The sequence below is a fragment of the Agelaius phoeniceus genome, chromosome 27 (genome assembly GCF_051311805.1).
Source record: "Agelaius phoeniceus isolate bAgePho1 chromosome 27, bAgePho1.hap1, whole genome shotgun sequence".
NCBI lineage: Eukaryota > Metazoa > Chordata > Aves > Passeriformes > Icteridae > Agelaius > Agelaius phoeniceus.
Window position 1 is genome coordinate 4,664,533 of NC_135291.1, and position 15,796 is coordinate 4,680,328.

The 15,796-nt window shown below is 54.1% G+C and overlaps 1 protein-coding gene and 2 pseudogenes across 2 annotated transcripts in view; 1 reads left to right on the forward strand and 2 right to left on the reverse strand.

The window, feature by feature from the left end:
• LOC143695956 (uncharacterized) overlaps positions 1-15,796 on the forward strand; it is a 758,734-nt pseudogene that overhangs the window by 401,656 nt on the left and 341,282 nt on the right. The window lies entirely within an intron of this gene.
• LOC143695907 (uncharacterized) overlaps positions 1-15,796 on the reverse strand; it is a 53,992-nt pseudogene that overhangs the window by 7,393 nt on the left and 30,803 nt on the right.
• On the reverse strand, positions 2,697-13,804 carry LOC143695846 (serine/threonine-protein kinase PAK 3-like). The gene is made up of 13 exons (XM_077191053.1): positions 13,681-13,804; positions 12,269-12,394; positions 10,133-10,246; positions 9,632-9,669; positions 8,853-9,228; positions 8,286-8,349; positions 7,407-7,455; positions 6,258-6,367; positions 5,383-5,500; positions 4,890-4,989; positions 4,276-4,472; positions 3,229-3,366; positions 2,697-2,786 (listed from the first exon to the last, which is right to left on the reverse strand). The coding sequence occupies exons 1-13, from the start codon at positions 13,802-13,804 to the stop codon at positions 2,697-2,699; spliced, it is 1,644 nt and encodes a 547-aa protein (XP_077047168.1).

The window sequence follows — 15,796 nt, forward strand, 5'->3', positions numbered from 1 at the left end:
TATCCTCCGTGCTCCAGCGTGGCTGCTCTGGGGGCTGCAGGGGGATCTCTGCATCCCCATGGATCTGCGGGGGGATCTCTGCATCCCCATGGATCTCTGCATCTGGCACCGCCGTTTTTGGAGGCACCAGGAATAGGCTGAGCTCTGCCTGAAGCTCTTCTCACAATCCCCACACCCTTCCCGGCACAGGGAAGCTTTTACCTCCTCACAGCTCCCCAGGCTGGGTTGGCAGCCCCTCCTCGTGTGGGATCTCTGGGGCTTTTCCTCCCCATTGGATTCCTGCGCCGTGGAGCTGTTCCAAATGGCCTCTTCCACGAGGTTCTGTGGCAGGGATTTGTTCTCCCTGGTCTCTGTCCGCAGCTCAGTGCGTGAGGGAGGAAGGACAAAGAGAGGAAGAGACAGGGAGAAGGGAAAAGGAAAAGGCAGGAGGAGAGGAAGGAACAAGAAGGAACAAGGGAGGAAGGAGATGGGAAAGGAACATAGATGGATGTAGGACAGAATGAGGAGAAGAAGGAGGGTGGACAAGGAGAAGATGGGATTTGCCTCCATGCCAGAGGGAAGGGGAAGGAGATCCCCCCAGTCCATCCCTGGCAGGATGGCGTTGGCAGTGAGGCTGTCCTGCAGCGATGCTGGGCTGGGAGATGGAGCAGCAGGGAGGGGAAAGGGGCAGTGATTCCTCCTGCCCTGCCTGGCTGTCCCAGTCTGGAGCATCCTGGCGCTGCCGAGGCCCTTGGAGTGTCCGGCACTCAGGAGCCCGGAGCTCACGGCTGCTTTATAAAGCTGACAAAGTCGGCAGGATGGGTCTGGGTATGATCTCAGCAAACTGGGTTTATTGGTACAGGAGCAGGGGACAGAGCTGAACAGGGTCCAGGCACAAAGACAGGGTGCAAGCTGAGGGCACAGGGGGTTTTTATATGGGGTAGTGAGGGTGGAGCTGAGGGTCAGGGTCCAATGGACATGGGGGAAAATGTGCAAAGGAGGGGTTAAGGGTCGGGACAGCTAATAGGGAAACAGGGGCAGAGGAATGCAGTAAACTGGGGCCAATGGAGGGACAGAGAGCTAGGGACTAATCAAAGATGGGTAATAGGGGTGAACTAGGGTAATTAGGCCAACAGGCCAATGGGGTAACATAACTTTCCAAAAATCAGCATGTGCCGGCAAAGATCTATAGGAGAAGCAAGCTTGTCACCATAACCTTGAAATCTATTCTTCTTATTAGGGACCAGTCCTACACGGGTGGGAGATTGAGACTCCCATGGGCCTCCACACCAGTGCATCTTCCTTTTCCTCGCAGCCTCCTTCTCCTCCGTCCAGACAAAGTTTAGGGTTGACAAATCCTGGCTTTGGGGGAAGAACAAGGGGTGAGCACCTTGGGTTTTGTGAGAAATGAGCCTCACTCTTTAGAATTTTTGGAAGTTTAATAAGGACTAATAAGGGACAAATCAGTAACAGCGCTGGGTGTTGGCAATGGCCAGAGGCACACCGGTTAACCACAGCAACTCTTCTTGTCTAGTTTCTCCATTGTATTGTTCAAATACATAGTCATAATGATTATACATATTCAAACATTTCTTTGAACACATTTACATGTTCCAGGAATTCTTTAGGTTGGTTTGACCCCCAACTCGCCTTTTTAGAGCACGTGCAGGAATCGTGGATTGCTGTTTTGAGGGTTGTGTGTCACTGCCTCACAAGGGCCCCTGTTCTGTGGTTTCAGCAGGTGACAGTTATTGACAGTGGAAGGGTCAGTGGCAGGGGTCCTCATCACATCCCTTCCTTAGATGTTATCTGACCATGCAGACGCTTTTAGCTATTTCCACAAGTACTTTAAATGAACATTAGCTCTTTCACAAATATCTCTGAGTTGTTATTGTCAGTTAGTTACAAAAATAAAAGCATTAGTTCTTGTTTCACAACTACGGCTACTTCTGTAAAAGTTAACATTCTAATGCACAACACATGGCATCCACTTTAATATTTTGCAAAAGCCAAAACTATAATGTATGTTTTTCACACTGTCCACTAACTAAAATATCATCCATAAATGATGTTCTGAGGATATGAGCTACACACGGGCCAGGCATTGGCCACAAAGAGCTGACAAATTATACTATAGCCAAAGCAGTGAAAAGTGATTACAAACTGTACTATATCAAACTCATTGTGATTAAGAATATTTTGCAGAAGTCAATACATAATAGCAAAAGCCAGCACTACCTAGTTATTTATAACAAACCCAGGGCAGGTTTTTCCCTTGCATGGAGCACCTGGGCCTTCCCCGGGCCCCTTCTGCCCTCCTGCAGAGCCGGTGGCATTTTCCAGCACACACAGTTTGTAACCAAGAGCCGGGTGCAGCCGAGAAGGCTCCAAGCGCCTCCTTCCAGGCTGACTCTGCAGGTGCCGAGGCTGCTCTGGGCTCTGCCAGGGCTCTGCTGGTGCTCAGCTCTGGGCCAGGCTGGGCCCGCTCTCCCCTCACATTGCTCCGGGCAGCTGAGTCACAGCGGGAGAGGGAAGGGACACGTCAGGGGAGTTGAGGTTTAAGAGCGTTTTTATTCATAAAACTTTCATAACAATCAGGCTGCTCTAACTACCATAACTAACTAGCAATGCTAACTACCCTAACTAACTACCAGTGCTAACTACCATGACTAACTAATTGTCCTAACTACTGTAAGAAGAAGCTGTCCTCAAGTGCTTCATCTGCTCTGCTGCTCCCTCAGGTTCTTTGCTGCAGTGATCAGAGGGGTCAGGCTGGAGAGAGGCTTGGCTGATGATAAAAATGGGTGCTGCCCAAAGGATAAAAAATAAAGAAATGGTTACTTTCCAGAGTCAAGTTCCTCACAGGCTCTGTTGCAACAGGACAAAGGGAAATGGTTTGAAAATCGAGGGAAGCAGGCTCAGATTAGATCTAAGGAAGAATTTTTTAACCGGGAGAGTGGGGAAACACTGACAGGAGGTGCCCAGAGATGTGGGAGGTGCCTCCTGCCTGGAAACATCCAAGCTCAGGTCAGGAAGGGCTCTGAGGCCCCTGAGCTGCTTGAAGATGTCCCTGCTCGCTGTGGGGCACCAGGTCCAGATGAGCTCGAAAGGAGCCTGCCAGGCCACAGCGGGCGAGGATTCTGCTCACTCTGCGCGTGGAACGCAGCGAGACTGGAGACTATCGGAGGGGGCCCCACATGAAAACCCCTCCCTGGCGCTGCTGCTTCCCCTGCAGCCCTTGGCTCTCACCTGCAGCAGCTCCTGGGCAGCCCAGCGCCGCTCCTCGTCCGGCTCCAGGCTGCACTCGAGGAAGTCCCGCAGCAGAGCCGACAGGCGCCGGGGCTCCTGCAGCTGCGGGGTCCCGTTCTGCCGGATCAGAGCGCGAGCCTGCAGGGAAAGCAAACTCAGCGCTCTGCCAGCTCCCTTCACACCCACACGGGCTCACATCCACCCCGGGGCCTCAGCCCCAGCTCCAGGGCCACTTTCCTCCCTGCCAGAGATGCTGCTCAGAGCTCATTTTGCTATGCCAAGCAAAAAACCCAAACCCTGGGGCTGCCACAGCCACTGCAACATCCAAATGATCTCGCCTTGAGAGCCAGTTTCATTGGCTGGCTTTGTTAGTAGGAACCTCCATCAGAAATAGCCCATTTTGCTTCTCCAAATATGGACACCAGCTTTACAGGCCATTTTCCAGATTCATTGTGGTCTGCCTGTGTTATTTCAGAGGATTCTTCCATCAAGCGCATCTCTGCAGTGCCACTGACACTCAAGTAAATGCATTCCTGATGCCCCATCCCAGAAACTGCCAGGCAAGAAACAGGAGGTTTGTGATGCTGAAAGCTCAGGCTTGGTGACACAGAAAAAGTAGCTTGGACTAGGAAAGAAATATGTTAGACTATGGGGATGTTAAACCATCATCTTCATGTTTTCAACAAGTTTCCCAGTGAGAAGAATCAGGGGGGTGATCATCTTGCAAAATGTCTTTTAGAAACTCCTGCAGAAATCTTGTTGGGTTTGGGGCTGGGATTTGGGGATGGTGTGGGGTTTTCTTGCAAGATAACATTAGAGCTGATGCACTTGCTTCATATTTCCAGGTCATCCTCTCAGCTAGAAGAGCTGCAACAACAAAAAGCCCAAAGCAAATTGTTGCTGGAGACTGCAGCAAATTTGTCTGTGTGGAGGCACAAGTCCTCTGGGAATTCCCTTCCCATGTGCAGAAACCTCCAGCTGCTGCTCCCAGTGCAGGGTCCCCCTGTGCTCGCAGCCTCTGCAGCCACTGGAGAATTTGCCTCTTACCATGGCCGCCGTTTCCCTGAAGTAAGGAGGTTCTCCTTCCACCATCTCGATGGTCACAATGCCGAAGGACCAGATGTCCACCTTGGGGCCATAAGGAGATCTGGTCACAACTTCTGGGGCCATCCAGTGAGCAGTGCCCACCATGGAGCTGCGCTGGTCCTGCTCAGGGCTGAGCTGAGCGCAGAGGCCAAAATCAGCTGAGGACAGAAACAAACCCTGTCAAAGGCAGCTGCAATGAGGAAATCAGCACAAAGATTCCCCAGGCTCAGTCTGAGAGTGTAGTAGTGAAGTCAGCTGGAAAAGCCCTCAGGGCTGTAGCCAAGGAAAGATGGAACTGGGCCCTTCAAGAAACCCTCAGCTTTCCTGCAGTGGCTTTTACTGATTCCCTTGGAGCTTTAGATTCCCACTGCTGCCCCTCTGGAAGGGCCATGGCCAGAGCAAAGGCACTGCTGGCCCCCTGCTCCTCTCCTGAGCTCTCTGCAGGGGCAGCCGCTCTCAGCTGGCAGCAGGGGCCGGGCAGTGCCCCCAGCAGCCCTTGTGGGGCTCTGGCCCTCCCTGGGAAGCAGCCCCAGCCCCGCAGCCCGTGAGCGCTGTGCCTGGCCAGGAACACCCACCCAGCCTGACAGAGCCGTCCATGCCCAGGAGGATGTTGGAGCTCTTCAGATCCCTGTGGATCACCCGGTTGGAATGGAGGAAATCCAGGCCCTGCAGACACTGAGAGAGAACAAGAAACACGAGGGCAAAAATCAATGGCTGGAATATATCACACCAGAAAGGACAGCTCAGAATTCTGCCAGCAGCAGCTTTGCTGTGACAGGCCAGGAGTGCAGTGCACACAAGCTCCAGGCAAAGGGCTCAAGGCAAAGCTGAGAACAGCAAATCAAATCCAAAGCACACAGAGAGTACCACAACAGCAGGAGAAAGAACAAGAACAGAGTAGAAGTGCAGTGATGCTGGCAGGCCGTTCACTGCAGAGGCTCTTTCTTCTCCAGCTCATGAAAACAACACAGAAACAAAGCCCTGAGCATGGAGCCACTCCTGTTCTCACACCCTGTTTGGAAGGACCATCGTGTCCCAGCCATGGGAGTGACAAGCAGGATCCCTCACCTCCCGACTGACAGCTGCCATCTCTCCTTCAGCCATGCGTGTCTGTCTGACAACGTCCCGCAAAGTTCCTCCATCCATGTATTCCATGACCAGCCAGAGATCTCCATCCACAAGGAAGCTGGAAGAGGAAAGCAATGGCATGGAGATGAAAGTGCAGAGCTCAATTCCCCCATGGAAAAGCCTGGAGGGGAGTTTTGTTTCCAGGTCACATGTCAGTGAGGACAGAATCAGATGGAGAGACATTCCTGCCAGGCTGCACAGTCCTTGAAATCTGCACAGTCTAAAGGGGAAGGAGACACCTGTGAGAAAGGAGAGGCCTTAGATGGCAAGCAGGTGAAAAATGCAGTTTAGCAACAGCCCAGATCAATGTGGAACCACAACCCTTGGCCCCAGCTGGTTCAGCTTCTGAACTCATCAGTTCCACCATTCCCTCCAGAACAAGGCAACACAACTGCCAGGGTTATCCAGGGGAGGAGGCCATGCAGCACTTGGGACAAAAGCAGTCAGAAAACCTTTCAGAAAGTCCCTTCAGAAACAGGCAAGGCCAGTGAAAAATGGGCAAATGAGGCATTTCTGGAAACAAGAACCCGATCTTCCTGGCATCTGTAGCAATGGAAAAGGGCTGGGAAGAAGAAGCCAAGGGAAATAATTTCTGCTGTGGTTTATCAGCACTTGCTGGGAGACACAGCAAACGGGGTCAACTTGAAGGAAAAACCAAAGCAAAGCAACAAAAGCACGTGGAGGGAGTGAACTGCCAGGCTGTTATTTTGGGAAGATGTGGCTGGGTCAGGCATTTTCAAAACAGGCTACAGACTCCTGATGCCAGGAAAGGTTAACGCAGGGCCCGGGCTCGGGATCAGAGCTGAATCACTCACCTGTCCAAAGAGTTGACAATGTTGGGGTTCTTCTTGTCCTTCAGGAGCAGGATCTCATTCACAGCTCGTTCCCTGTTCTGCCCTCTGAGACTCATTTTCTTGATGGCCACCTGAAGGGACATTGCAGCCTTGAACTGGAGGAGTCTGTGGCAGGAGGCCACAGCAAACACGGAGCGAGTCTTTTTGGAGCAATGGAGCCGGGCTGTGCCAAACTGCCTTGGGATGGGACACCAGAGCTCAGCAAGGGCCATTCCCACAGCCCATTGCTCTGCCAGCTGGGGGCTGCTTACAGGACACATGGCCAGAGACATTTGGCCTTGCAAGCTCTGCAGAAATGGTCCCTCAGCTGTCAGCCTCAAAGCTCTAACAACATTCTCTGCACCTACAGTCTTCTCAAATGGCCTCAACACTCCTACTATTATTATTCAAATACATTTTGCAAGCAGGAGGTAATTCTGGTTCTCTGAAAACAGAGCAAAACAGCCAGGAACCCCTTAGCAATTCTATGGGATTTGGTCATGATTTCAGATGCAACTGCTCTGTTTGGGATTGCAGAACAAAGCAGACACGCACACCCATTGCTCAGGTGATCCCTGTCACAGGCTGTCACTGACACCAGACCAAACACAACTTCAGGGTTTAGGAGAGAGCTTTGCTCTGGATATCCATCTCCTCATTTCTCTCCCTCTCTCTCTGTGAACAGCTGAAGTAGGACTAAAACCCTAAATTGAGCCCAAGCAGGATCTCTCCCTAATTAGGCCTTGAGGTATCCTTTGAAAATGAAAGGCAGGATGGACATAATAGTGTTATAGCTTAGCTAAGAATAGCTAAATAATGTTCCTGTCTGAGGTTGGGATGAAGATAAATTGGGCCTCAGTCTCCAGCAGCTGATGCATTCACACTTTTAGATATGAAGGCCAAGCCAGCGTGTCCTGCTCTGACAGACACCGCTGCCCTCCTTGCATTCCTTTGGCGCTTCAGAAGGACCAAGTCTGTCCCAGCTGTGCTCTGCAGGCTGACACTGCTCTGCCTTCAGAGGAGCAGCCTGGGCAGGAAAGCTCTGCTGGCCCCCAAAGCTGCAGCCACAGCTCCCAGCAGAGGGGAAAGCCCTGGAGAGCTGCCAGACGTGCTGGGCGTGTTGGCACTGACCTCTCCTCCAGTGGCCCTGTCGAGTCCTTTATAAACGGTTCCAAAAGCCCTGGAGACAAAACAGCAGAGAAGAAAGAAGCAGCGCTTTAGGCCCTGGCAGGGAAAGCCAGCCCAGACAGGAGATCTCTGCTGCCTGCAGCGTTCACAAACACCTGGGTGCATCGACCCTTCCAACAACAGCACAGCAGCCACCAGCCCTCTGCCATGCAAGGTGTGCAGGAGAAAACTGAGACCCAACATGAAGGAATTGGGCTGGAGCGAATCCCAATGTCCACCCTGAATTGCTTTAGTTCAAAACCTGAGGTGAGAGATGGCTGTCTAAAGAACTGGAAAAGAATGCATTTCATCCTTTTCCATTTCCTGCCTAAGACCTGCAGGTTCCACAAGGGCCCTGCCATCAGGCAGGTGATGCTTTTTCCCCCAGAGTGCATCAGCTCTGTGCCTGTTACTGAATGGATGGGGTCTGCTACCTGTGCTAGAATAGAGCACTTATTAGTTCATCTCTGGTTTCTGTTTCTAAACCATTAGGTTGATAACCCTGACCAGTGGATATTTTTTGAAGGAAAATATTTGAAAGAAATCTTCTTGAGAACTGTTTTCTGACAGCCACCACATGGTGAGTTGCTCTTTTAGGCAATCCAGTTCCAGGGACAGAAGATCTTCCAGGTCCTGCTCCTTGCTGCAGGCAGGACACTGCCAGCCTCAGGGGCCTTTGACGGCGCCTTCTGACCACAGTTATCAATTCTGATCAGGACTGAGAGATAGCAGGATGGTAGCCCAGTGTCTGGAGGTGCTTGGAGCTCTCCTGACTTCTCACTTGATCCTGCACCAGCACAACACCCGGCCCTGCTTGTGCAGCAGCAGCTGCCGTGCACTTACCCTTGGCCAATCTGCTCCACTTCCAGGTATTTCTCGGCAGGCTCCTCCTCGCTCACGGTGTTCCCTGAAAGAAACCACGTGGAAGACGCTCCCTCCCAGAGTGAGACCCCGCCTTGGAGCAGAGCCAGAAGCAGCCCCACTCCCTGGGGCTGTGAGCCCCTTGGTGTCAGCTGGGGAAGGACAATAAATGGCTCGGTGACATTCAGCTGCAGAGCAACACTGGGTGCAGCTGATGCCCAGACACACACACAGCACCTGCTCGGGCACCCAGGAACAGAGCAGACGTACTCAGCTGCATCAGGCACCACTCCCCTCTCCCCTCTGGCTGCCCGGCTGTGCTGCTGTCAGAATGTTCAGCCCAGGATCCCACAGCAGAGGGAGGTTCATTGTCCTCTTCCCAAGCAGAGGGAGCTTCTCCATCCTCTTCCCAAAATGCTGCAGCTTCTCCATCCTCTTCCCAAAATGCTGCAGCTTCTCCATCCTCATCCCAAAACGCTGGAGGTTCGCCATCCTCTTTCCAAGCCAGGGGATGTTTGCTGTCCACTTCCCATGCTGGGAGATGTTCACTCTCCTCTTCCCAAGCCACAGGATATCCTCCATCCTCATCCCACACTGGGAGATGTCCATTGTCCTCATCCCACTCCGTGGGAGCTTGGCCACTCTGGTCCCACACCAGGGGACATCCACCGTCCTCGTCCCAGGCCGGGAGATGTCCCCTGTCCTTGTCCCACCCCGCGGGAGCCTCGCCGTTGCATTCCCACCCCGCGGGATGTTCGCCCTCGTCTCCCAGAGCAGCGGGAAGTTCACTGTCATCTCCCGGCGCTGAGGGAAGTTCACCATCGTCCCCCAGAGCAGCGGGAAGCTCACTGCTGTCTTCCTCCTCTTGGGCCTCCTCTTCGGAAGCAGAGGGAGCCCCAGGAGGTGCTGGTGCTGCTTCTGTGCCCTGTGGACAGACGGCAGCGTGAGGGACAGGAAGTTCTATCTCAGTTATCACCTTATTTATCCTCAGCTGCACATCCAGCTGCACTACGCAGAAATTTGGTTTGGAGCTGTTCCAACTAACAATGGGCTACAGTCAACATTGCCACTTATTGTTGGGAATTCCATATTCCACCATGGCTAAAGCCAGCAAGCAATCCTCTGCCTGCAAAACCAGACCTGCAGCTCTTCAAAAACTCTTCAGCAGAAAAGGAGAAAACTGCCAGGGATCCCTTTGCTGCTGCTGCTGCTGCAAAGACACTGACAGGAACTTTCCTTCAGCCTCCCAGGCTGGCCCTCGACTGCCACATGCCGAGCTCACAACTTGCTGCACAATTCCAAACACCAAAGGTTCCTTTCCCACTCACCGAAGGAGGAGCTGCTCGGAATGCAGACATGAGGTGCCCTGCAATGGGAGAGGGAACATGAACCAGATGCTGTTAGGAGAAAAACTGCCAGTGCTGGGAAACGCCACGGAGCAAGGCAACCCCAAGAGAGCATTTTGCTTTCACTGCATCCCTCCAGGAGCCACAGTCCCTTCCCACAGCAAGCAAGAGAACAAGCACAAAATACTGGGCTGGGTCAGTTCTTGGCTGGAGCAGCAAACGGAGGCAGTTCCAGGCTCTGCTGGCACAGACTCCCTGCTTGAGGGAACAGAACCCCCCAGGGCTCATTGCAGATGCTGTGCACGCCCCGCTGGCTGCAGACACCCCCTTTTTCAGCTGCAGCTGCTGGCAGGAGCTCTCCCAAAGCAATGATGTTTTCATGGCCATTTGGTTCCAAAGTCAACTCAGCTCCAGAGGAAGAACAGAAAGCACACAGCAAGCCCAAAGCCACAGATGCTGCACCGAGGGAAAACCTCAACTTACGTGCCAAGTGGGTTAAAAAATACCCCGAATAAGCCACAGAGTACAGAGTGCAAACTGCAGCAGCCACGTGCTGGATCATTTTGGCTGCGCTGCACACGCCTGCAGCCTGTAGCCCTGCAAGCACAGAAGGACAGGGCTGGGCTGGCTGCTGAGAATGACTAGGGCAGGAAGATCCTCCGGCAACGAGCCCAGAGCCACTCTGGGCACTGAGGCCTCCGTGTCCCACAGCAATGGGAACACCACGGGGACGTGGCGCTGTTCCTGTGACATCCCAGCAGCAGCTCACGCAGAAACCGCCTGGAAGGTTCTCCTGTGTCACAAAGGAGCACAAAGAACCCTCCCAGGGCACAGCCCATGGGCCAAAGGATGCAAGAGGAACTCGGAAAATGCAGCAAACAAGGACACCCCATAGCCCAGCCTGAACACTGAGGAGAACAAGGACAGGACCAAAGCAAAGGAAACGTGACCTTTAGTCACTGATAGTTCTGACTAAAAGCAGCAAGCCTTGCTCCATCTGGGATCTTTGTTCTAGTCCTAAAAACAAGCAAGGTCCTCCACTCTAAATACACAGAAGGCAGGAACTGGGGAGGAGGTGGGATTAGGAAGGAGGAGGAGGAGGAGGGAGAGAGGAAAAGGAGGAGCAGGAAGAGGAGGAGCAGGAGCAGGAACAGGAGGAACAGGAGGTTCCAGTGCCCCCTGTGGCCGCAACCACGGGACCATCGCCCCCACCTCGTCCTGCAGGTGAGCGGGGAGGGGGTGGTCGACCCAAATCTGTCAGGGGGTCCCTGAGAGGGTTTTTTATTGGGGTGTGTTTGGAGCTCGCAGATTGTGGAATTGACCCCAAATATCATCTGGTGTCTCTGGGAGGTTTTGTTTTCTCTGTGTGTAGGTTTGGATCTTGCAGGATCCCAAAGCTGAGCCCCTTGGGGGGATCTTTGGGGGCCCACGTGGCCATTGCCCAGTATGGGCAGGGGAGGACATTGGTCCTGGGGACCGCCGGGAGAGCAGAGAAGGGGAACCCCTGGGACCCCCAGAGTGGGGAGAGCAGAGAGGGGCGATCCCAGAGCTGGGGGACCCCGGCAGACTGGAAAGGGGGGGAGCCTGGAGAGGAGGGACCCCTGGGACCCCTGGGATCTCAGAGTAGAGCATCAGGGGAGAAGGGCCACCATGGACCCCCAAAAGGCCCTGGATCATCCCTGAGCAGGACGCCAGAGAATGGAGAAGCCCTGGAACCATTGGACCCCCATGATCCTAAGGAAAGGAAACCTCTGGAACCCCAAAAGTGGAGAGATCAGCAATAGGGAACTGCTGGGAGAGTTTTTTGGGGCTGAATCTTGACATTGTGGGGATTTTCATGGACAGAAGACTCCTGCTGACTTCTAGAGATGGACCTGGCCAGGAGGAGCCTCTACTCCAAGGCGCTCCCACCTTGGTTTCCCCAAACCAGGGTCTGTCATTCCCAAGCTGTGGCCAGATGGAGGAGGAGGAAAAGGCCCAGACATTCTGCACAAGGAGGGGCTGCAAACCCAGCCCAGGGAGGAGTGAGGAGGAAAGAGCCCCCCTGAGCCAGGAAGGCAGCCTGAGATCCAGGCAGAGCTCAGAGCTGGTGGAGAAGCCTCATGGCAGGGAGAAGCCCCACAAATGCTTGGAATGTGGGAAGGGTTTCAGCTACAGCTCCACCCTGATGGAACACCTGAACATCCACCCTGGGGAGAGGCCCTGGGAGTGTGGGGAATGTGGGAAGAGCTTCAGGGGGACCTCCGACCTGAGCAAGCACCACAAGATCCACACTGGGGAATGGCCCTAGGAGTGCTTGGAATGTCAGAAGAGCTTCAAATGGGATTCAGAGATCGTCACTCACCAGCACTTGCACACCAGGGAGAGGCCCTGTGAGTGTCCCGAGTGTGGGAAGAGCTTCGTGCGCTGCTGCAGCTCCATCGCCCATGGGAGGATCCGCGCTGGATGATCCCCAGTGACCCCCGTTGGGCAGAGCCCTGGTGACCCCTGTTCTGGGTGATCCCCGTTGGGTAGGGGGAAGGTGCTGGAGAGATTTCTTTCCCTTCTCCTTGTGCTGCTGTGATTTGGTTGGTAATAAATTCCCTCCCTGTGTCCAGGCTGGGTCTGTTGTGCCCGTACCGGATTTGCTGAGGGACCTCTCCTGGTCCTTGTACTGACCCACATCATTGTCGAAGTGCATGAACATTTGCTGGTTGTAGATGAACCTTACCTGTCCCCTGTTCCTGTACCAATAAACCCAGTTTGCTGCAGAGCATACACAGACTCATCCTGCCGACTTTGTCAGCTTTATAAAGCAGCCGTGAGCTCCGGGCTCCTGAGTGCCGGACGCTCCAAGGGCCTCGACAGCGCCAGGACGCTCCAGACTGGGACAGCCAGGCAGGGCAGGAGGAATCACTGCCCCTTTCCCCCCCTGCTGCTCCATCTCCCAGCCCAGCATTGCTGCAGGACAGCCTCACTGCCAACGCCATCCTGCCAGGGATGGACTGGGGGGGATCTCCTTCCCCTTCCCTCTGGCATGGAGGCAATTCCCATCTTCTCCTTGTCCACCCTCCTTCTTCTCCTCATTCTGTCCTACATCCATCTATGTTCCTTTCCCATCTCCTTCCTCTCCTCCTGCCTTTTCCTTTTCCCTTCTTCCTGTCTCTTCCTCTCCTTGTCCTTCCTCCCTCATGCACTGAGCTGCGGACAGAGACCAGGGAGAACAAATCCCTGCCACAGAACCTCGTTGAAGAGGCCATTTGGAACGGCTCCATGGCGCAGGAATCCAATGGGGAGGAAAAGCCCCAGAGATCCCACATGAGGAGGGGCTGCCAACCCAGCCTGGGGAGCTGTGAGGAGGTAAAAGCTTCCCTGTGCCGGGAAGGGTGTGGGGAATGTGAGAAGAGCTTCAGGCAGAGCTCAGCCTATTCCTGGTGCCTCCAAAAACGGCGGTGCCAGATGCAGAGATCCATGGGGATGCAGAGATCCCCCTGCAGAGATCCCCCTGCAGCCCCCGGAGCAGCCACGCTGGAGCACGGGGATGCCTGAGAGGAGGCTGTGCCCCCGTGGCCAGAGGGGCCCCGCTGGAGCAGCCTGTCCTGGCAGGACTGACCCCGGGGCACAGTGACCCACGCTGCAGCACTTGGAGGCGGGCTGTGCCCCGTGAGATGGACTCAGCTTGGAGAAGTTCCTGGAGAAGTCTCCGGTGGGAGAGAGCCCAGGGTGCAGCAGGGGAACGACTCCCGTCCCTGAGCAGAGGGAGAAGCCCCGGGGCATGAAGTGAGCACGGCCCCATTCCCTGTCTCCGGCACTGCCGGGGTAGGAGGTGCAGCTGGAAGGAGGGAGGCGTGGGGGAAGGCTGGATTTAAGGCTCTTCACTCACTTCTCATTATCCTGCTCTGAGTTTTTGGAGTTTTCTGTCAGAAATCTCTCCCCTCGCCCACTCATCCACAGGGTTGGGGCAGTTTTCCCTTTTTGGGGGAAATCAAAGCGATTCCTTGATGCTCCTAATTAGAGGTAGCAGTAGTGAGGCTCCGGGGCTTCTCGCTGACCGGAGCCAGAGAAGCCGCAGTGCTTCGGGAAAGCCGTGGAGGGAGGTGCGTAGAAGTTTGTTTCTGTTTTCAGCTCAATCCCCCTCGGGCCCGGGCCCGGGCCCGTTCCAGGGCTGTTCCTCATCTCCGGCTCTGCCCTCACGCAGCCCGGGGGGCCCTGAGAGCGCGGGGCGAGGCTGTGCCGTGTGCAGAGCCCGCCCCTGGCTGCGATTGGGCGACGGTGCCGTCAGTCGCGGACGGCTGACCAATCCACTGAAATGTTCCTCATTTCAGGGATTGCTCAGCAGGAAGGTCAGGAGCTGGAGCTGTCTGGTTGGTTATTCCCAGGGCAGCTTGTAATCTAATGATGCCATTGAAATGAGAAATCGGTTCCGTGGCTCCTGACATGAATTGGTTTGGGTTCCCAGGGGCTGGTCCATGGTGTTATAGGATTTGTTCTGCTGGCCGTTCATCTTTTCTCCATTTTTGGCCGTGCTCTCCAGCAAGGAGTGCATCAATTGATGCTTTTCTCTACTTAAATCATCAAATACTTGGATTCCCGACTGATTTCCCTGAACTTGTGGTAGCAAGAACATTTCAGTGCTCTAATACACCCTATATAACACAGACAGTGACCGCACATGTTGGAGTGGGCAGAGGGATGATTCCCCCCCATTTATTTATAGTGAAGTTTTCCCAACATTCTTCATTTGCTGTTTCCCTTTGCAGCTTCGCCCGTTTCTGTTGCAGGGTCAGATATCCTCACCCTGGGCTCTGCCTTGAGCTGTGCAAATTCCATCAGTGCAAGCAGGCAGAGCTTGGGCTGAGGGACAGAGGGAATCAGCCCAATTCCTGCCCCGGGTAGGAAGACCCAGGTACATTGTCCAGGCTTTGCCCAGCAGTGTTCATTTGCATTTCTAAAGCTCCTCTGCAGGCTGCCTGGAATGAAGCTTCTCTTCCAGAGCATGACTCATATGCGCTCCACCCCAAAAGCCAGGGTTTGGGGTATTTTTAATTTTTGGGGGTTTTTTTGAAGAGTGTTCTCTTAACGGTTTGTGAGTTAAAGGGTCACCTTTAAAGCTCTTCTAAACGCAGCCTGGAGGTAAACACCAGAAAACGCGGACCAAAATTTTGCCATCTCCACCAGCCAGGCAAACACACACTGAAAAAGAATCCAAAGCAATAAAGATATTTTCTACTTCTTCTGCTGAGAATAAAAACTGATTCTCACCCCCAAACCTAACTGACAATATGAAAGTAGGATTATTTAGAAAAAACATTCTCATGGTGTAATCTTATTCTAGGCAGCCCAGAGTGTGGGTGTGAGTGAGCCCCAGAGTGGAATTGTGCCGTGGTGCTCCCCAGCAGCTGTGGCAGTGCAGGCCCAGCCAGCGCTGAAGCTGCAGCAGTGGCAGCAAGGCTTGGCCGCAGTGGCTGGAGGTGCCAGAGGAGGGTGGCCAGGATTTCCGAGGGTTTGAGCAGAGGATCTGTGGGCAGGCCCAGGGGCTTGGCCCGCTGTGGAGCCCTGGCTGCTGCTGCGTTGCCTTCAGGGCAGGCTCAGTGGCGGCTGCCATGGTCCTGCTGCAGGCGGGAAGTGCAAATCTCCGGGGCTTCAGAGCCCCTGAGGCCAGGCTGAGGGGTCCCCCCGTGTTCAGCTGTGCTGGCGGCTGTTTCTGGCCTCAGGGACACTTGGCATGGGCCCCTTGGCCACCAGTGGTGCTGCTTTGCACTCCTTAGGCAGGAGCCGATGTCCTGGCTGGGTGTTGGCAACAGCAAAGTCCCAGGGCAGGCTCTGTGCCAGCCCAGCTTCCTGTGGGAGAGATTTCACAAGAGACAGGATTCTGGCCACGGACTGCTTGAAACATACATCCCTTATCTCCACCCTGCACAAGGTGGAGAATTACCAGGGTAAGGAATTCCAGACATCAATTCCAAGTGAGATAATTGAATATCTGCCCTGGGTCTGTCTCTTCTTCTTGCCATAGCCAATGGCAAAAGCTGTACCCACGGCATCTTGGTTTTTATCACCAGCTTCCAAAAGTGTTTCTTTATTTCTCCTGACCTGAGCTCAGGGGGTGCCAGGGGTTATGGAGATCCCATTGTATTCCTAAAGCTGCCATAACCCCCTGAAGGATCT